This window comes from Pseudopodoces humilis, chromosome 21 (assembly GCF_049639895.1).
Source record: "Pseudopodoces humilis isolate 2021_Gansu_Grassland_sample_001 chromosome 21, ASM4963989v1, whole genome shotgun sequence".
NCBI lineage: Eukaryota > Metazoa > Chordata > Aves > Passeriformes > Paridae > Pseudopodoces > Pseudopodoces humilis.
In genome coordinates, this window is record NC_142220.1 from 837,025 (window position 1) to 856,068 (window position 19,044).

The following is a 19,044-nucleotide window of genomic DNA, read 5'->3' on the forward strand; positions in this document are numbered from 1 at the left end:
TGCTGTGAGCTGACGTGTTCCCCGTGGATCTGGAGCTGTATAAAGCTGTGGGTGAGGCAGAGCGGGAGCTGAGCTGTGGGATTGTTAATCCTGACGGATGGCGCTGGCGGGAGGCAGGCGCGGATGTTGAGGAATGGGCAGCACTGGCAGGCTCTGGAGCCCTGCTTTACGCAGATCCTGCTGCCCAGAGCACAGGCAGCTCCCTTGGAAGCTCAGGGCTGACTCATGTGCCTGCCTTTCCATCCTCCTGGAAGGTGCAAACCGGCTGCAGTCGCACACCCGCAGCTCCCCAAGGCTGCGCTGGCCTGAGCTGACCTAGGGGCCCTGGGGCTGTGAAGTCCTGTCCATAAAGAGGGGTGGGGATCCTGAAAAGGGCTGGAAAACCCCAAAGAACAAGGAGCAGAACGCTGGGGAGCTGCCCATCCTCGGGAGTTTGAGATGGGCAGTTTGTGCTCCAGAAGGCTCAGCCAGCATGGGAAGGGAGCGGGACGGGACCGGAGCTGTGCCTGCTGATGTTCTGTTTAAAGTGTTTTCTGGGGTTTTCCCTGATGTATTTATTCTGCATTTCTGCTAGAGATTTTGGGGTTAACTCAGCTGTCCCACACTGGTTTTGACAAACTGCACTGAGCTTCAAAATACTCCTGTGATACTGAGCACCATTTCCTGCGTTCCTGGGTTTGTGTTGGGAGGGACCCGAAAGTCCATCCAGTGCCACCCCCTGCCGTGGGCAGGGACATCTCCCACTGTCCCAGGTTGTTCCAAGTCCTGTCCAACCTGGTCTTCCCTTTATCTTCTCTAATCTGGGAATATTAGCACCTTCCGCTATCCTGGCCTGGCCTGGGACACTTCCACTTTCACGGGCAGCAGATGTCACCATGCAGAGCTGTGCTGCTCTCCTGGTCCTTCCAGGCACCATCAGAAGGGTTAAACTCTCCAGCCTCATCCCAGGGACCAGGCTCTGCCAGGCTGAGTCTGCCTGGGGCTGCTTGGGAGGGAATTTCCCTGCACGGTTCTGTAATGCACTGTCGTAAGAATTTTATATTTCGGCAGATTGCACAGGGATCCCACTGCAGGTGCCTGGGCTCTTTATGGCTTCTCTTTCTGCTGGATGATGCACACAGCAGGAAAAGCAGCCTGGGGACCATGAGCCTGTCCCAGTCCTGGGCTCCACTGGGTGCCCTTCAGGCAGAGGATGCCACAGGGAAGCTGGAGTGGCCCTCAAGATCTCAGAAATGAGCTCTGCGTGTCTTGTCTTTAATGAGTAATTGTTCTCCCCTTTATCTGGGGAAAAACCTTTTGGAGCTGGATAATGTGGCTCTGGAGAGGAGGGGTGTGGGAGATGGGATTGCTGAGCCCTCGGTGTCCCCAGAACTCTGAGCAGGGTCGAGATTCCAGCGAGGGGTAAATTCCTCCTTCAACAGCAGAGAGGGGATTGCAGAGGGACTGGAGCTGGGAATGCAGCCTGGCAGAGGAAACCATTGCAAGCTGGATTTGCTGGGTTTCCATCCTGTGTTCCCACTGCTGCCCTGTGCTCCCGGCAGGGCTGCAGGAGGGAGGCAGCGTCCCCCCTTCCCACACACTCCTGGTTTAGCAGCTTTGGGGATTTTCCAGGCACTGCTGACAGGACTCTGTTTTCCAGGGCTGCTGTTCCTGGAGTAGTGGGATTTGTAAGGCTGAGGAAATGGAGTCAGCAGTTTTTTTAATTAAATAACGGAGGTGTCTGAACCTGACGCATTCCTCCCGTCCCCTCCCTTCTGCCTTCCCTGCCTGCAGTGCCAGATCTCCCAGGGAAGCCCAGGCAAGGCTGATCATTATTCCAGCAGCATAATCCTCCCTGCTCTGTCGTGCTCCCGAGAGGCCGTGCTGGCTGCTGGGAGCCCTTTCCCCCGAGCTGTGTTGGAACACTTGTCACCCTGACAGTTACAGTGGCCCAGTTTTGACACCTGACGATGGAAATCGCCCCAGCATCACGAGGGTGACAAATGCTGAGAGCCTCGTTTGGCTCTGATCATGCCCTGCTGAAGTTTCCTACCCAAACACCATTTTAAGAGCAGAACCAGTGCAACAAAGAGCCCTCCTTCTGCATCCTCTCTGCAGAGCCTCGTCATTAAACACTCAATTAGTGTGTGCTGTTTTACTGTCTCTCCCCAGGTTCTGCATGCAGAAGAGTGTCAGGCTGGTGCCAGGAGTCACGCTGGATTTAATAGAGAAGTAAGTCAAATTTTATATGTATTGGTGTGTCCTGAAGGGGGTTAGGGGAACAGAAGTCTGGCTGTAAGAAGTGGAAGTTCCTCACAGGACAGTGTTCCCAGAGTTTGCTGGTGTTCAGTGAGGTGTGGGGACGTGGAGCTGGCCCCTTGTCAGTGGGCTGAGATCACATCAGCCCCAGTCTCCTGTGCCATTTTTGTGTGTTTTCAGTCAGCTGAGGTTCAAAAAGCCTCTCACTTCCACACAGCTGTGTTGGGCTGGCCAGGTTCAGCAGCAGCGTTAAGGTTATTAATTGTGCTGATTTTATATGGGGAAAATTGATTCTCTCCTCTCAGCTGGGGAGAGAGTGTGATCATTTGTATAAAGCTGTATTTCAGAGCCACTCATTGGAGCAAAATAAAAATACAGTTTGCAGCTGGCAGAGCAGAGACAGGCCCTGTCTCTCAGAGGAGGTGTCAGGGTGGTTTTCAGGGAGAGGATTCACCACTGGGTGCTGCTTCCTCTGCAAGCTCTGGGGAAAACGTGCTGGGGTTTGTGTTTCTTGTGGCCTCGAGGAGATGGGAGGCAGGAAGGAAACCTCCCTGGGGCTGTGCCTGAGTGCCAGGGCTGTGCACAGGTTTGGGGATGAGGAGGAGACTGGGGCCACCTCAGGCCACTGCTTGAAGAATGGCTGTGGTATGTTAATTAATTAAGAATTGCTACAAGAGTGTCTCTAATCAAAGACATGGTGAGGTCGCTGAGGGTCTGAGTCAGGCAGCTCTGACTCAGCCTCGCAGAGCACTTGGATGTTAAATCCTCTTTGAATAAAGGTTTCCTGGCAGAAATAGGTTTTTGTCCAGGCTCTTGGTCTGTGCTGTGCCACAGCACACGTGTGTGTGTGTGTTACAGGCTTCTCCAGGGGAAGGGTGCCAGCAGCAGCTTCCCGTGGAGATCAGATATTTAAACATCATCATCTTCATCTGCTCCTTGTATCAATTATAGAAAACACAGATTTTTATTACAGTCTTGAGACAGACATGGAATAATTCCTGGATTGCCTATGTGTATATTGTAATTTATAATTCAGTTGTCTTTAAAATTGGGGAAGGAGTTTAGATTGCAATTAAGCTGCAGACTTTGAGGCTAAATGAAGCTGCACCTTCTCCTAAGGGCTCCGATTTCCAATTATCCAGGCTCAGCCCATGTCCTGATGAGGGAACGTGTGGTGGATCCTGATGTGCATTTACATCACACATCTTCTGAGACAAAGCCAAAACACCCCCTTAGCTTAGAAATAAAGATCTTTGCTGGAGCCAGGCAGCAAAATAGAAAGGAATTTCAGTGCAGTTGGGAATTCTGGCTGCCACCTCATGAGACCTTTTGTTGGCAGTGTCTCTGTCCACGTTCCTCCTGCCTTGGGGGGACTTTTCTGTTTGATCCCAAGACTTCAGATCATTTGTGCTGGAGGTGTGGTTGCTGAGTGACATGAATTGGGCTTTGTTCTGCTTTTCAAAAAGTTTGGGGAAAAGCCTAAGGAATGGTTTATAGGAATAAATCCATGGTAATGGGAACCCAAAACTGGGTGCCAAGCACTGGGGATATACAAGGATGGTTTCATCTCTGTTGCTGCACTGAGACACATCCCTCTCCCAAAATCCCACCCTCAGGGGACCAGGAATGGCACATGGCATTCCTGGGATTTCCAGCTTGGGTCCATTGTGCAGAAGGAAGGAATTCTAAACAAAAATCCCCTGAGAAGGGGGAAAACAAAGAAAGCCTTGAGAGCTGTTCCTGCTCCTGGTGGGGCTGCTTAAACCAGAGTCTGTGACAGTGTGGGGAAATGGCTGTGTCTGAGCCCCAGCTCAGTGCCACTGTCCCTGCACAGGAGCCTGGTCCCTCTGGTCCCTCCAGGGCTGGTGACAAAGGGCCCCTCTGAATGTCACCAGCTGGGGGACAGTCCTGGTGAGGCTGGTCCGGAGCAGAGCCCGCTCCAGGCTGTCGTGCACCAGCACCACATCCATAAAAGTCACCAGAAATAACAAATGTGAGACTAAAATTAATGTTTGTTTCCACTTGAAGCATTATCAAATGTCAGGGGCTGGAAATTGCTCATGTTTTAATGTCTGTTTATTATTTATAGTGGAAGATGATAATTCATGGTTTGCTTTTGCACCTGGGTTTGGCAGCTCTCAGCCCCTTGATTTTCATGTAGAAAACCGAGTAGAAGATGTCAGAGGTGATTTCTGTGTCTCAGGGGGTGCTCCTGGCCCTGGGGTCAGGGGGCTGCTGTGCCTCAGAGCCCTGGGCACCTCTCCCAGCCCCGCTGGAGCTGCTGGGATGGGACTGGCAGGAGTTTCCCTTCCTCAGCCCCTGGCTTTGCCGTGCTGGAGCAGCTCCTTTGTCCCCTCTCCCGGGGGCTCAGCCTGTTGTGAATGCAGATCCTGCTCCAGGGATGGTTTTCATGGCAACGCTGTGCTCACATCCTCGCTCCGGGGGCTCTGCAGCTCCAGCTGAGAGCTCCCAGCCTTCGTCCCCCTCAGTGGTTTCACAGCCCAGCTTTCACAGCCCAGGCATGGCACCAGCCCTGGGATTTGGAGATGGGCACGTCCCTGAGCACAGGAGCTGTGTGGCTCCTGTCTGAGCAGCTCAGGAGGTTTCACACAGAACCTTTGAGGTTGGAAGTGACCTCTGAGATCTCAGAGTCCCAGCTGTGCCCCATCCCCACCTTGTCCCCAGCCCAGAGCCCTGAGTGCCACCTCCAGCCCTTCCTTGGGCACCTCCAGGGATGGGCACTCCAGGGATGGGCACCTCCAGGGATGGGCACTCCAGGGATGAGCACTCCAGGGATGGGCACTGCAGGGATGGGCACTCCAGGGATGGGCACCTCCAGGGATGGGCACTCCAGGGATGGGCACTCCAGGGATGGGCACCTCCAGGGATGAGCACTCCAGGGATGAGCACCCCAGCCCTCCCTGGGCAGCCCCTGCCGAGGCCTGGCCGCCCTTCCCAGGGAGAAACCCCTCCTGGAGCCTGAAGCCTGCTGTGAAAGTTGCCATCCCACGGTGCTGGGGAAGCTCAGCAAGGATCCCCTTGGCTCCCAGGGAAGCCCCCCTGGCCTGGGGGGCTGTGCTGTGCTGCACAGGGTGTTCTGCAATGCAAATATTGACAGGGAATCCTCAGCAGAGCCTCTGTGGCCTCGTGTTCCCCGCGCTCGCTCCGGGGGATCCATTAGCAAACACTGCTTCCGAGATGTGTGTTTTTCCTCTCATACCAAGACAGACAGGAATTTTTCATAAGATGTTAATTTCCAGCTGGTTTAGAAGTGTATTTGTACGTGGGAATGGTGCTGCTGCATGTGGCAGAGGAGTGAGTGGCCACAGAAAGGCTTCCTGTGTTGGTCCTGATACTTCTGATATTTAAAAACTTGTCACAGAAAGGAAATTGGGTTAAATTAGGATTAAATCCACAGGATGTCTTAGCAGGTTACTGCATGTTTCTCAAACTTCCTCATCCTATTGCTGATGAGGAGAATATTTTGAAATAAGATTATTTCTCATGAGGAGAAAGGCAAAATAACAGGGGTTTTATTTCGGGTTTTATTTCCCCCACTTGCAGGATTCCTGGGAGGCTGAATGACAGGAGAACTCCCCTGGGAGAGCTGAACTGGATCTTCACAGCCATCACAGACACCATTGCCTGGAACGTCCTGCCCAGAGGTGAGGCCAGGCAGGGGAGGGGGATGAGGAGTCAGATCCACGAGACACTGAAATGAGGAGAAAATTAAACCCTGAAACTGGAGGAACAGATCAGGATGGAGCTGAAAGCTAGTTTGTTTTCTATTTGTTCTTTTTACCAGAGCATTGCAGGGACCTGATGATTAGAACCCAGAAAGGGTTTTTCTGTGCTAACACAATTGTCGTAGCATGAATAATTCTCTTTCTTACTGTATTTGTAGAGAGCAATCTGTTTTCTTCCAGCCTTGGTTAGTAGCATGAATAAAGGCTTTTTTCCCCTCTTTGCTGGTAAGGCAGTTTTGTTTCCCATGAGTAACTTCATCCCTCATTCCTCCACCCCTGTTGTGCTCAGAATTGGTACTTGTGGAGCACAAGCAGCCAAATTTGTAAACAGTTCTCCAGCCCTGCTCTTCCTAATGCTCACATGGCATCAATTCTTCTCTGCCCTGCAGAAGAGAGCACATTTGCTATCTTTCAGGATTCATTTTGGCTTCTCATGAGCACATCAAACTGCCAGTTAACAGATGGGTAGTTCTTGATTAAACAGTACACAGAGGTCCTGTTCTCCCTCAGTAATTTTCCAAAATCTTAGGATGAGCTGAACTGAAACACCAAAAGAGGGGATTTGATCCAGAAAAGGCAAAGAAGAACCCAAGGCAGAAAGTGTTTAATTGTGGAATGGAGTAGCCATGGTGCTCTGAGGGAGCTCTGAAGGCAGAATTTCCCTTTTGTGGTTGTCATCACATCCCTGCAGAACTGCTGGAGATTCCTTGTTAGCAGAACAAAACAGAATTACAAAAATACAAAACTAGAATATATTAATAATATAAATAATAAAATTAAGAATAATATAATGTAATATGATAAGTTAATAATAACATAAACTATAATGTTAATAATAACATATGCTATAATGTTAATGATAACATACTATGGTATTAATAATAACATACTATAATGTTAATAGTAACATATGCTATAATGTTAATGATAACATACTATAGTATTAATAATAACATACTATAATGTTAATAGTAACATATGCTATAATGTTAACATACTATAGTATTAATAATAACATATACTATGTTAATAGTAACATATGCTATAATGTTAATAGTAACATATGCTATAATGTTAATAATATATGACATATATATATAATAATATAATAATATATGATATATAATATAATGTTAATATGATATAATAATGATATAGTATTATAGTATAATGATAAAATAATAAAAATAATAATATAATATAGTATAATAACACCACCCAACCATAACACAACATAACCATAGCATGGTTTTATGTCTAAAGCCCTTTTTGCACGCTGCCCGAGGTGCTGCCAGGTGCTTGCAGTGACTCCTGCAATCTCTTGGCAGATCTTTTCCAGAAGCTTTTCCGCCAGGACCTGCTGGTGGCCAGTTTGTTCCGAAACTTCCTGCTGGCAGAGAGGATCATGAGGTCCTACAACTGCACCCCCGTGAGCAGCCCCCGGCTGCCCCCCACCTACATGCACGCCATGTGGTGAGTGCTGCCAGCCCCAGCCTGCTCAGGGCCACCTGGGGTGTTGGGAAGGAATCACCTGGGATGTTGGGAAGGAATCACCTGGGGTGTTGGGAAGGAATCACCTGGGGTGTTGGGAAGGAATCACCTGGGGTGTTGGGAAGGAATCACCTGGGGTGTTGGGAAGGGGTCCACCCCGGCTCAGGTTATTCCATGGCTGCCTGGAAGTGTCCCCAAGGGGCTTGGAGCACCCTGGGATGGTGGCAGGTGTCCCTGGGTGACGCTTTTAGGGTCTTCTCCAAGCCCAAGCGTTCCATGATCCCACTCGAATGTCTGCAGTGCTTCCCTGGCTCAGTGGGTGGGTCAGGAATGGAGCAGCTCGTGGCAGCCTAGTGCCCATCTCCAGAGCTGCTCTGGGTATTCATAATTATCCTGTCATCCCCTGGAGCTCCAGGCCAGCCCTGGCACCTTTCACTCCAATACCAAAGAAATGGGTCATCTGCTGCCTTTGTTTTCCCGAGGTAAAGCTGCTCCCCAGGGATTGTGTGTCTTTGTTTTCCCGAGGCAAAACTGGTCCCCAGGGATTGTTGGGGTGGGAAGGGCCTGAGGGAAGGATCCTTGTGTTGCTGAAATAGAAGAAATTCCTTCTGTGGAGTTCCACTTTTGCTTTTAAGATGATTAATGGAAATGGAGGTGGCACAGTTATCAAAAAGCTCTTAAATGTAGTTCTGCCTATCAAACCAATGTCCCACAAACAATTATAGTAAAAATGATAATAATAGCAGTAACAACAAAAATTCTGGCTCTTATTTTCTTACTCACTGTGATTAATAGAGCAGCACCAAATTGGACCAAGTACAGAGGGGGCAGTGGCACTGAGGGGGCTCCTGGGGGCAGAACAGAGCCTTGCTGAAGCTGAGGGGGCTCCACCTGCCTGCATTTCCAGAAGCTTTTGAAGAGGTTTCCAATGTAAAATGTGGAGGAAGGTGAAGGTGGAGGGTGGTGATGAATGAGTGTAGCACTGAGGAGGAGCTCAGATTCCCAGAGCAGCCTGGGACAGTGGGAGATGCCATCCCAGGGGTGGGGTGAGCTGAGCTTTGAGGTCCAACCCAAACATTCCCTGATTTCACGGCGTGGTTTCTGCAGGGGATGGAGCCAGGCTGGCAGCAGGGAGCCCCAGGAGCCTCTGCAGGTGCAGGCAAACACGGAGCAGGCATTTGCTGCTACCACAGAGCTGCTTTAATTATTGAAAATCCTGGAGGAAATTGGGGAGCCTTTGGCTGGAGTTGTCAGCAGTTGGGGAGTTGAACATTCTGAGTGCTTTGGATCAGCAGCTTCTGAGGAAAACTGCTTGAGGCTTTTGTGAATGGGATGAGCTCTTCTGTCAGTGCTGGCTGGGACACTGGTGAGGACAGAGCAGGAAAAGTCAGCCTGGCAGAGCTCCAGCCATCAGCTGCAGTTTGCAAGTGCAGGAGGGTAGGACATGGTGTTGCAGGAGTTTCAAAATTAAACCAGTAAATTTCTGGAGTTATTTACAGCTTGCTTTTTTGCCAGCATATTAAAAATCTATATTTTCTGTTCCTTATAGGGACATAATTCACTCTTATTGCCAGCCTATTAAAAGCCTACATTTCTGGTTTCCTATGGGAATATGACTTGACTTGGAGCTGGTGTTGCCATCCATGGGCTGAGCCACAGGAATGAAACTGGGAACTCCTGGATCCCATTTTTCATCTCTCAGACTCACATGGCAGCACAATAGGGTCTAGAAACACATTTTCTTTGCTCATAATGTGGTTCTGGAGCACAGTGGTGCTGGAAATCCCTTTGGGAAGCTACAGGATGGTGCTGGAGACACCTTTGTGAAGCCCCTCAGAGCACAGCACCTTTGCTGCTGCTTTTTTGGATTTATCAGAAAAAAAATCCCTAAGAACAGGCACACAAAGAGCTCTTTTCCACATGAATCCTGAACACTGGTGAGGTGGAGAGCAAGGGAATTGACACACTTTACTCAGTGCCCTCCAAAAAAGGTGCAGTTTGCAGTAAATCCAGCAAAGGGGAAAATTCCACTTTTGTCCGAGGTGGCTCAGTGCGTTATTAGGAACTTTTAGTAAGGACAGATTTAGAAACTAATTTAGGGCTCGTTTAAATATTTTCTAAAAATAATTACTTGTCTATCACCTTTCACTCAGGAATTTCTAATGGATCCCTGATCTGAAAGCTGCAGACCCATTTTACGGTTTGGATGAGCTGGGGGATGAGGTGAGGGCAGGGCAGCTGGCCACAGGCTGCTGGAGAGGATGGAACTCCAGCCAGGGGTCTGTGGGGCTCCTGTGGAGCTCCTGTGGCTGATCCAGCAGAGTGTTCTGATGGGTGTTTTATCCAGACCTTCCCAGATTTTTGATCCCCAGGCAGTGTTTTGGGGAGCAGGTCTGGCTGCCGTGACAAGATCTGCCCGTGGTGGGAGCAGCATGGCAAACAGCCCCTGACACTTGAGCATCAATTTTTCCTCCTGAATGATTCCCACTGCCCCTTCTGGGGCACAAAATCAGCCTCTGCTCCCTGTCTCCTCTGCTTGTCCCCAGCCCTGCCTGTGGAGAGCTCCAGGTCACACTGGGGTGGCTCCTGGCCTGGGGGTCTGGCGCAGGTACAACACAAGTGCTGAGGCTCCTGAGGTGGGAGCTGCTCTGCCTTTTTCAAAAGTTAACCTTTCAAGTTGGTGTTCTGGCCATTCATCTGGGAGATCTCTTTAGCTGGAGCTTGAGGAAAAGTGAGATTTCCCATTTTTTGAGGGGCTATTTGACCCACGAGCTGTCAGTCTCCTCCCTTCCCCAGGAAGGGCAATGTGCTTTGGAGTCAGGAGAGCTGATCTGACACCTTACTTCTGTTTTTCCTACCTTGAGTTTTGCCTGCTCAGCCCCTTCCCCTGGGCTGGCTGTGTTTGTGGTGCCTCTCACTGCAGGCAGGGCTCTAACACAGGATTAATATTAACATTAATATTAATATCCATTGATTGGCTGTGCTGTTCAGCTGCGAGTGCCTCTGTCTGTTGTGCCTGAGCACAGAGCTCTGTCAGCACCTTGATCTCTGCCGTGATGGATTAGGGTTTGTGCATTACTGCTGCTGCCAGCTGCTTTTATTCACGGCCTTTGCAAAGACCTAATAATGTGTTTGGAAATATTTCCTAACACAGGTCATATATTAAACCCCAAGTGCCTTAATTATGCTTTGGAAGAGCTACAACCCATCCCTAATAGAAACAGCGTGGTGTGTTTGCAGGCCATGAAATTTGGGTTGAAAGCAGTCATAATGTACTGCAACCACGAGGAGCTGGAGATTGGGGCTGGGAACAAAACCACAAGGCAGCAACCCAGTTGTAGGTGGAGCAGCAGGGGAGGCTGCAGATGGGTCAGGGCTGCTCAGCCCTCCCTCGGAAACTCGGCTCCCGGAGCTGCACCGCAGCGCTCGGAGCCTCCACAAGGAGAAAGCCATTGTTTGAGGAGCTATTTGGAGCTGTTTGACGTTTGAAGGATTAGATTAGTTCAGATTACACTGTAACCAGATAATTTTTTGTGTCTGTGTGTTCGTCTTTGCGTCCCCAAGTCCCATTATTGGACTACGGAGACTTTGATGTGGGACAGAAATAGCAAAGCCTGTGCAAAGTTGTGGCTGGAGCAGGGGGATGTGCCGGGAGAAGAAAAGGATTTCAGACTTGTGCCAAATGCTCACAGCAGTAACTGTTTGTTAAAAATAGCTGTGTCTGAGCAGCTTCCCTCCCAGCTGTGGCCCCAAGCAGCTTAGGGAGGTGACAGGGTGGCTGCCACACAGGTGAGCTGGGGCTGGGACCTGGGACGTGGCCACACAGGGCAGGGCTGGCACTGGACTGGCAGAACAAACCTGGAGTGTCCTGTCCAGCAGACTGGATCAGCTCGGGAATATTTAATGGCTGCAGAAACAGGGATCAGAAGGAGGAGCTGCCCCAGGGCTGCTCCTCCAGGCAGGAACACTCCTGTTCCCTGGTACCTGGCTGGTACCACCATTCCCAGAGGAAAAGAGAGCGTGAAAAGACGTCAAGAATGCGCTATTCAAAAAAAAAACAACAAAAAGGACAGAGTTAAAAGCATTAGACATTGAGTCAGCCCCAAAAATTTGAGTGTGAGAAAATCAGCCTCCACGAGCTGGCAGCTAATGGGTACCCGTGGGTGCAGACAGACACAGGCTCGAACTGGGCTGAGTTTCTGCTCCCTGAGTGTTTCTGGGGCTTTCCAGTGCCTGGCAGGTTGTGGCTTTGGGCAATGAAGCAGTCCCTGAGCAGGGCTGGGACTCTGCCTTCTGCTCTTTGCTTGAAATCCAGACTTTGTAGCACCACTGAGAACAGAGTCAGCTGATGGGTTCACACTGAATTATTAAACATTTAAACACTCCTAGTGTAGTGAAAGGGTTTTGGACTGAGGGGGGTTCCCTCCACAGACCATTCCTGTTGTGGTGCTGCCTTGGCTTTGGGATAAACAAAATCACAATTTTAGCCAAGTCAATCTTCCTGCTAAGGAGAGCTTTTCTCTTTGTGCAGTTAGTTCAAGGTAGTATTAAAAAAAAAATAAATTCCTCTTTAACACCTTATTTCATAGCATAGCTCAGCTGAAGGCCTGGGTGTTGTCACCCCATGGGTACATCACTGTGTCACCCTGTCAGGGTGGAGGGCCTGGAGTTATTGGAGGAGAGGAGGAAGGAGAGAAAGCTGTAGAGCTCTTTGTGTCCCAATGGCAGTGAAAAGCAATCTTGCAGAGCACTTGGCAGAGAGCAGCCTCTGATCCCTGCCTTGGCTTTCATAAATCACTGGTGGGATGCAGCACCTCCCATCCTGCTCCCAAATTTATCTCTTGTTTGTGTGACGGGAGTCAGGCAGCACATCCACGGTGTGCCCACCTTTCCTGTTCCCTTTGGGATATTAAAGCTGTCAGTCACTGCTCCTCCTCCTCCTCCTCCCAGCCAGGGCTGCCTCCAGCACTGGGACAGGGCTTTCCCTTCTCCTCCTCTCCCCACCCTTCAGGGTTTATCCTTTCCCATTCATTTGTGGCTTGGTTTGAATCTTGTAATTACTGTAACCAGTGTTTAATTGTCTGTTCAGCCAGCACAGTGAGTAACCTTTGTGTAACCTGTGTGGAACCTGTGTGGAACCCTGAGGCTCTGAGGAGGGAGCAGCTGTTCCAGTGGTTGGAAGTGGAGAAGTTGTGCTTTGGGCAAACCTGTTTGCTGGTGTCCCTCTGGCTGGGAGGATTTGTGTTTTGCACAGACACAGCAGAAGCAGCACTTTGGGTGCTTTGGAAGGGCTGCAGAACCATCTCAGAGCTGCTCTGGAATGCCTGGAGAAGCATTTGAAGTGTTTGACTTGAGCAGGGTCCCTTGCACAGCTGACATTGATCAACAGCCCGTGGCTGTGGAGAGCAGGAAGGTTCAGGTTTTGTTTTGGAGGGCTGGCAGGGGTTTGCATGCTTTGGGTAACGATGGCTGTGTGGTTCCAGCAGCCTGTTTTCAGAAGCGTCAAAAAGAGATTTCGTTTTAATCTACTCAAATCTCTTTTAAAATTTTTTGTTTGTTCTTTCTGATAACTCTTAAACCCTTTGAGATCTGACCTCACAGGGCTGCTTTGGGCATTTTTGTAGCAGTATTAGTGCTGCTTACCTAAAAGTACTGAGAAGAGCTCAGCATCTTCTCTGTGTGCTGCTGCAGTGAGTGACCCACAGATTCCTTTTGTGGGCAGCAAAATCGGAGCAGTTGTCTCTGGTCTCTGAACCATTCTCCTTCTGCCTAGTAAAACATACCTCAAAGGCCCTGTGGGCTGACACTGTCCAGTGCTGCAGAAAACGTCTTTAGGTGTTTTTTTTCCCATTTCTCCCTGAAAACAGGGAATTTCGAGCACTTCTAAGCCAGTCAAACGCTGTCCCCGTTCTTGGACGGTCAGAATTTCAGTTTCCCTTGCTGTTCCTTATGGATAACTTGTAATTCCTTCTCTTCCCTCTCTCCTTGCTCCAGGCAAGCCTGGGACCTTGCTGTTGATATTTGCCTTTCCCAGCTGCCCACCATTATCGAGGAAGGAACTGCCTTCAGGGTAAGTTGGGGACTCTCCCAAAACGTGGGCCCAGCTTCCTCTGTTCCCTGACAGCTCAGCTCAGCTCATCACTGCTGCTGGTGCAGTTGGAGGGGTTATGTTTGTGGAAAATTGAAAATGCCTGGCACAGGGTGCCCAGAGGAGCTGTGGCTGCCCCATCCCTGGAAGTTGGACGGGGCTGGGAGCAGCCTGGGACAGCTGGAGGTGGATGGGCTTTCAGGTCCCTTCCAACCCAAACCATTCTGGAATTCTGGGATTGTCCCTTAGAGGAACAGATAAAAATCAAGTTTAAGCCCTTCCCTGCTGCACCATCCAGCCCCAGCGTGGGGGTGAGCAGAAAACTCCTGCCAGTAAAAGCAGTGTCTGAGACCTGACCCAGAACATTCCACAGCACTCAGACTTGACCAGGTGCTGTTACCCAAAAGGTCCCAACATGCAGCACAATTTTTGCAATTAAAGGCCTAAAGGTGAAAATTATCTCTTCTTGGAGGTCTTTTCAAATATAAACTGGAGTTTGAGGGTATGTCCAGAGAGTTCTCTTAAGCTCAGTGTTGTTAACAGGAGTCACTGGGGGTTTTCTGCTTTATTTAATCTCAGAGAAAAGTAAAATTTCTAGTATTATATTTAGCTTAAATTCCTTTATTCAGAATGGATTTTTATTGATTTTCCTTTGATATTTCATGAAGTGAAACCTTTAAATAATAATTACTATACAAGCTCAGGTCCCTTTTCCATCCTGTTGTCTCTCTAATTTCCAGAAGCATTCTTGCAGTTTATTTATATTGCCAAACTTCCAAAGGTTTTCTGGCTGTAATTGCAGGTTTTCTCCAAAGCCCTGAGTGCAGGAAGAGAGCTGTGGGCTCCTGCCAGGCTGGGGGTTGATCAGGATGCCCTGAGGCCTTTATCCTCCCACCCCTTGCCTTCCTGGCTCCGTGCTCTGCTTTAGAACGTAAAAAATACGATTTTTCTCCTCCTGACTTACGTTCATTTTTACTTCCAGTCTCTAACAATGTCATTGGAGGCTTTTTTATTATATTTGAGTGTTAACCCTCAGCTGGGCTTTCTTTGTCAAGTGGGCTGAAATTCAGGAGATTTCTGAGTGTTTTGGGGTGGGAAGAGGCACAGACCTGCTGGGGATCAGACAGGAGGTCAGCGAAGAAGAGTGGCCACCCTCAGCTGGAGATCGATTCGGGGTGGGCTGGGAACAATTTACAAGCTGCTTTTCCAGCCTGACAAATGTGGATTATTGTGTATTTTGGCTGGAATGGAGGCAGGTTGAGCCATCAGTGTGAGCTGGGGCTGGCAGCCTCAGTGCAACCAGGTTCCAACCTGGTAGGAGGTTGGCTGGTGCTGGCCAGGGGGCAGGGAAGGGGACGGTCCCTGTGGCCACCGTGGCCACTGTCAGCCTGCTCCTGGCAGGGCTGGGCTGGGAGCACCCGGGGGAGGCACAGGGACCTGCTGGGGCTGGCTCAGCAGCACATCACAAACCACTCCTGGCTACTCCCAGGGTGTTCTTGCCTGCCCAGACGTGGAAAATAAAATAACCTGGTGGAGAAGGGCCTGGGAGCTCCCAGTGTTCCTACAGGGATGGGTTTGGGCTGGTTTTCCCTCCCTCCTCCATCTCTTCCCTTCTCCTTCCCCACTGATTTCTGTTCTCTGTGGATTCTTGCCTGGAAGCTGCTGTGTGCTTTGGTCAGTGCATCCTCACCCCAATATGTTCCATTCCCTCAGAGTGAGGGATGACACCAGGAATTTATTCTCATTGCTTTTGGGCTGTGTCTCCATGGACTGGGCAGAGACAGCTCCAAGTGCTGCTGCAGGAGCCTCTGCAGAGCAGATAAATCCACTGCTGCTCCATCTGCTGCTCCTGGGGAGAGAGCAGCCACGCTTCCCCAAGACCTTTTCTGGTCACTTTTCCTGTTTCTCTACTCTCTCATTCTTTTTTTCCCACCACATTTAAAGGGACATGTGTCTGCTCGGTCTTTGGGAAGATTTTGTGCCTTTAGAAAACCCCAAGCAAACATGTGCCAGTTACAAATCACAGCTCCAGGACGCAGGGAGGTCCATAGGTGTCAGAACTCTTGGCTTCACTCCGTGGTGTTTAACCCATGCATTCCCTCTTGGCTCCCCCAGCACAGCCCCTTCTTCGCCGAGCAGCTCACGGCCTTCCAGGTGTGGCTGACCATGGGCGTGGAGAACCGCAACCCCCCGGAGCAGCTGCCCATCGTCCTGCAGGTCAGTCCTGGGGCTGGCCAGGGGTGTCCTGCCCGTGCCAGGGGTGTCCTGCCCGTGCCAGGGGTGTCCTGCCCGTGCCAGGGGTGTCCCTGCCTGTGCCAGGGGTGTCCCTGTCTCTCCCTGCCCATTCCAGGGGTGTCCCTGTCTCTCCCTGCCCATTCCAGGGGTGTCCCTGTCTCTCCCTGCCCGTGCCACATGTCTGTGTCTCTCCTGCCCCTCAGCCTCGAGCTGCTGACCCGATGGCCTTTGGGAACACAAATACCAGGGGTCTCCCCTCCCCTGGAGTTTTGCTGACAGAAACACAAACCCCGGCCCGGGTACCACCAGCAGCGCACAATTTGAAGCCTTTCTTCCAAAGGGATGTGGTCCCAGTCCCTTCCACAGGGATCTGTGAGGAGACTCCCCTTCCCTGTCAGCTGGGTCTGTGACTGACAGCACCATCCATCCCTGCAAGACCAGATTTTAATTTCCTGAGTCTCCCAAGCCTTGAGAGATGAGGTGGATAAGCAGATGTGTGGTTTGTCTCTGTCACTGCGATGGAAGCAGGCAGGATTTTGCTCCAGCTCCAACTTTGCTTCTTTCCAGTGGATTGTTTGGCAGCAGCAGGCTCTGCAGGAGCGTGACTGCAGTGGAACTGAGAGGTCACCTGGCAAAGGAACCCGTGTTCCTGCCTGGAGCAAAACCCAGCTGGGACAGCGTAATTGTTGTTATAATTATAGCGTATTAATTGTACAGTGGAGTAAGATTGGTTGGTAACAGGTCTGAGGATGCTGAGAATCCAAGCCCAGCCGATGCAGGGCAGGAAGGGAGTGAGTTTCAGACCCTTTTTGGTCTGTTTTCAGACCCCATCAGGGAGCACAGCCAGCCTGGCCAGCCTCGATCCCTGCGGAGATTCGCTCTCTGGGATCTCCCGTGCGCACAGGGCTCGTGGAGATCCCGCAGGCCCTGACTCCATCCTGCCTTTGTGAGGAGCTGCCTGCTAAAATATGGGCTGTGGCACGTAAATGATCCCCCCTGTGTCCTGGCTCGTCCCTAATTTGCGTGTGTGGATGGAATTCACTCCCGTTTTCCGCGAGGGAGCGCGGTGACGCGGGGCCGTGTGTGCCGGGTGCCCCACGAGCACTCCCGTTATTCCAGGAGGAATGGATTGTGCACTGACCCCCCATCCTCACCCCAGGCTCTGGAATGTGTGTCAGCCTGGGCTCAGGGGGTTGTGCAGATCCACTGGGGGGCTGGGAATGGGGAATCCTGCGGGACTGAGGGCATTGTTTGGGCTGGACAATGGCAAAACGGAGCTTTTCCAGTCAGACACGGATTGCTCTGGGGATGTCCTGAGGGAGGGCAGCAGTCAGAGTGCAGCTGGGGGCTGTATCTCCACCCAGACAGCCTTTTCAATCAATTCCCTTTTTGGCAGAGTTTGGAGTTCCTTGGTTTCTCTGCTGGCTGGAGGGTCCCCCTGTGCCACGTCTGTGCCTCCTGCTCCAGCTTCACCTGCCCTGCTCTCTGCCCCTGCTTTAATCCCAAACAGCTGCCCTGTAACTCCTGGGCTGGCTGATGGAATAACCTGGTGCCAGCCAGGGCAGGGTGACCAAAATCCTTCCTCTGATGACCTGTCCCAAGCTCTGATACTCAGAGTGAAACACAGCAGTAGTTACCACATCCCCCTGCTTCCTCTGGGCTTCTCCTGCACCACCTCAGCATCCAGCACCAGTCATCCAGAGTGTGAGACGTGAGCCAAGTAATTTAGTTATTCTTCAATATTAAACATGAAAAATAATCTAATTTCAATATGCAGTGTGCAAACACAGCGAGGAGGGGATGGAACTGGGGAGGTAAATCAAGGAGTCTCTTTCCCTGAGATCCATGCTGAAGGATGTTCCTCAGTTTAAACTGAGGATTAAACGTCGCATTCCAATATCTTACATCTGTTAAGGAGATTAAGAACTGCAAGTCTATCTGTTAATATTTCACACCAGGGTAGGTATAAGCCAGTAAAGCACCACCTCATTAGCATTGTCAGACTCCATTTTAATGAGATTTTTATTAACGACCAACATGACCTTTTGCTCCCTCTGAAGTCTCCGATATCGATTTGCCCAGGAAAGCGAAGGCTGTCCCTGTGCTGCTGAGCTCTGGGAGCTGTGGCTGCCCTCCGGGTCCTGCTGCAGGAACCATCCCCAGCCGGGCTGGGAAAGGCAGCTGCAATCCTCGGGGATTGCTTTCACAGAGGAGCACGCTGGCTGCCAGGGCTGCCAGCGTCCCTTCCCTGTGCCCTGCACGCCCTGGATGTGTTTCCCTGGCCAATAACCCCCTCCCTCTGCCCCGCAGGTGCTGCTGAGCCAGGTGCACCGGCTGCGAGCTCTGGATCTGCTGGGGAGGTTCCTGGACCTGGGGCCCTGGGCTGTCAGCCTGGTGCGTGGGAGCTGCACGTGGGCTCCAACCCTCTGCTCGTCCCAGCAGCGCTGATCTCAGCAGCTGCTGGTTTAGGGGAGGGAGCTGGGGAGGATAATGCTCACATCTGACACATGACCGCGTTTGTGAGCTCGTGTGTGGGCAATGGAGGAGTGGCCCTGCCACAAGAGAGGTTCAGCACAGCCAGCCCCGTGCTCGTTTCCAGCACAGCACAGGGGAGTTCCCTGGGAACGCTTAAGTGTAAAATAATGTAAGGGACAAACCAAGAGGAAATATCTGGGGCAGGTAAGAAGGTTTATCATATAAAATAAGTAGCCAAAAAAAGCATGTGCATTTATTATGTGTTCTTCAGCTTACTGGCTCCTTTATCTGTTTGGTGTCTGGATTTTACAAGCTCTTCTGAGCAGGCAGCAGCTGCAATCTGCAGTTTGGGAAGTGGCAGCATAGTGTGGAGCATAAATAAGAATTAAACAGAGGAGCAGTTTAAAGCACTCCCGTAAATGGAGCTGTTTGTTGATAAAAGTGATCAAGATGAAGCAGCAGCTGGTCCTGGAGCAGCTCAATGATGGGACTTTTTAGTGCTTTGCTTTACCTCCTCCTGGAGAGACCTGTTAATTTCCAGTGGGAGGGCTGGAATTCCTGAATTTGTGACGTGTGTAGTTGGGAGAGCCCCAGCTGAGGGAAGTGAGGATATGGAGCACAAAACAGGCTGGGAGGAGAGGAAGCTGGTGCTGGATTAACTCAGAGTCTCCTTGGACCAAATGAAAATACCTGGTGACATTCAGGATATAAATGAGCAGCAGATGAACACGCAGGGATCCCCTCTTTACTGGAAACGTGGGAGATGATTTC

The 19,044-nt window shown here is 50.7% G+C and overlaps 1 protein-coding gene across 1 annotated transcript in view; it reads left to right on the forward strand.

Moving 5' to 3' along the window:
* Positions 1 to 19,044, forward strand: part of RPTOR (regulatory associated protein of MTOR complex 1) — a 96,546-nt gene that overhangs the window by 33,754 nt on the left and 43,748 nt on the right. The window contains exons 7-12 of the mRNA XM_005530668.3: positions 2,152 to 2,211; positions 5,803 to 5,903; positions 7,313 to 7,457; positions 13,470 to 13,545; positions 15,679 to 15,780; positions 18,109 to 18,192. Coding sequence (XP_005530725.2) covers positions 2,152 to 2,211; positions 5,803 to 5,903; positions 7,313 to 7,457; positions 13,470 to 13,545; positions 15,679 to 15,780; positions 18,109 to 18,192 — 568 coding nt within the window. The remainder of the gene's footprint in view (positions 1 to 2,151; positions 2,212 to 5,802; positions 5,904 to 7,312; positions 7,458 to 13,469; positions 13,546 to 15,678; positions 15,781 to 18,108; positions 18,193 to 19,044) is intronic.